General features: G+C 48.4%; 1 protein-coding gene across 1 annotated transcript; it reads right to left on the reverse strand.

Annotated features, from left to right (window-relative positions):
* Window positions 1–225: 225 nt before the first annotated feature.
* LOC145799303 (uncharacterized) lies at window positions 226–1,865 on the reverse strand. The gene is made up of 2 exons (XM_082888853.1): window positions 1,445–1,865; window positions 226–254 (listed from the first exon to the last, which is right to left on the reverse strand). Exons 1-2 carry the CDS (start codon window positions 1,863–1,865, stop codon window positions 226–228), a joined length of 450 nt encoding a protein of 149 aa, XP_082744979.1.
* Window positions 1,866–2,326: the final 461 nt, after the last annotated feature.

A 2,326-nucleotide genomic window follows, 5' to 3' on the forward strand; every position in this document is an offset into this window, starting at 1 on the left:
CTCAGGCTGGCTGAGCCTTTCATGCTTAGTCTGGCTGAGGCTTTAAGAGACTCAGTCTGGCTGAGCTCTTCATGTTCAGTCTGGCTGAGACTTGTCGTGCTCAGTCTGGCTGAGGCTTTAAGTGACTCAGTTTGGCTGAGCTATTCATGTTCAATCTGGCTGAAGCTTGTCATGCTCAGTCTGGCTGAGGCTTTAAGTGACTCAGTCTGGCTGAGCTCTTCATGCTCAGTCTGGCTGAGGCTTGTAACTGAGTGCTGCAATCAAAACGTTATTGAGGTACCACACAGATAATTGAGATATAAGATTGTTGTCGTGTAAAGTGTAGCCCATTTGATCAGAAATTTACAGCATGTGAGAAAAGAAGAAGAACATTCAAGGGTATAGATTGCCAAAAAAGAAAATACAATAACTGATCAATACAAAAATAGGGATTTATTGAAAATAACGCTTCAAGTGTTCGGCGTTCCACGGTTGGGAGAGGTCTCGGCCTTCCATGTCCTGAAGTTGGTAAGTGCCCGTACGAGATCTGGCTTTGACAATGTAAGGTCCTTCCCACTTGGCTGCCAATTTGCCCTCAGCCGGATTTTTGATGGTAAGGGTTACTTCGCGTAAAACAAGGTCCCCCACGGCGAATTCCCTCGGTCAAACTTTGCGTATGAGGCCTGTCTGACAGCAGTGATTTCTCGGCGCTCTTCAATTAGGTCTAGGTCTACCCGGCGTAGCTCCTCAATCAGTCTTGGATTCGGATGTAGAATTCTTGGGGTAGGCAGACTGATTTCCACTGGGATGACCGCCTCAACGCCGTATGTTAAGCAAAATGGGGTCTCCCCAGTGGGGGTTCAAGCGGTAGTGTGATAGGCCCAGAGTACATTCGGTAATTCCTCAGCCCAGAGTCCCTTAGCGACTTCCAACTTAGTTTTGATGATCTTGAGAAGAGAACGGTTGGTAACCTCAACTTGGCCATTGGCTTGGGGATGACCTGGAGAAGAGAAACATGGCTAGATTTAAAGTTCTGCACAAAATTTCTTGAACTTGGCATTGTCGAATTGTTTGCCGTTGTCGGAGATGATTGCTTGAGGGATGCCAAATCTGCATACGATCGAATGCCAGATGAATCTGGTTGTGTTCCGCTTGGTAATTGTGACAAGGGGTTCTGCCTCCACCCATTTAATGAAGTAATCAATGGCGACAATGGCGAATTTGGTTTGGCTTCAGCCAGTAGACAATGGGCTAACTAGGTCGATCCCCCATTTGGCGAATGGGTAGGGACTGTAAAGTGTGATCAATTCTGTAGAAGGAGCATGGGGGATGTTGGCAAAACGTTGGCACTTATCACATTTGAGCACGAAGTCTATCGCATCTTGATTGAGAGTATGCCAGAAATAACCAGTGCGAAGTATTTTGTGGGCTAGGGCTCGGGCGCCCGAATGATTACCACAGATACCTTTATGGACTTCCCTCATCACGTAGGTTTCTTGAGCAGGATTGAGGCATCGCAGGTATGGGCGTGAAAAACCGCGTTTGTACAAGAGGTCGCTGACAAGAATGTAGTTGGACGACCGAGCCCTGACTTTGGTGGCCTGCTGTTTGTCGACTGGTAATTCCTCCATTGTCAGAAATAGAAAGATGTTGACCGCCCATGGAATAGGTTCATTTTGGAGGAAGTAAACTTGCTGCTGAGTTAGGGAAATGGCAGGGTGGGCCAGGTACTCGAGGCGGACACCGTGGCTGAGGTCTAACTGGTTTGCTGAAGCTAACTGAGCCATTTCATCTGCTTTGGAGTTTTCTGTCCGAGAGATGTGTTTGATGTGGAAATTATTGAAGAGGCGAGCAAGAGGGAGTGCGATATCCCTATAGGCCCGCATTGTGTCTTCCTTGGCATCGAATTCCCCGGTGATTTGTCCGACAATGAGCAGGGAATCGCTGAACACTTGGATGTGGCTGACACCAATGTCTCTGACAAGGCGAAGACCTGCAAGCAATGCTTCATATTCAGCCTCATTATTGCTTACGTTGAACAAGAAGCGGAGTGCACATTTGAAATAACCACCCTCAGGGGCGGTGAGGATGAGACCAGCCCCACTGCCTTCTTTGTGAGACGATCCGTCGACGTTGAGGGTCCAAGAGTGGCGGTCTTCTAGCTCGGTGGGGGGTGGCGGGTGTGGAGGAGCTGTGGTTGGAGTGGGATTAGTGAATTCCAGGATGAAATCGGCAACAGCCTGCCCTTTAATCGCCGTTCGAGGCCGGTAGGAGATGTCAAATTGGTTGAGTTCGACCGACCATTGCATAAGTCTGCCGGAAAGCTCTGGTTATTACATTAACTTCT

Source organism: Camellia sinensis, chromosome 9, assembly GCF_055761805.1.
Source record: "Camellia sinensis isolate YWXY chromosome 9, ASM5576180v1, whole genome shotgun sequence".
Taxonomy (NCBI): Eukaryota; Viridiplantae; Streptophyta; class Magnoliopsida; order Ericales; family Theaceae; genus Camellia; species Camellia sinensis.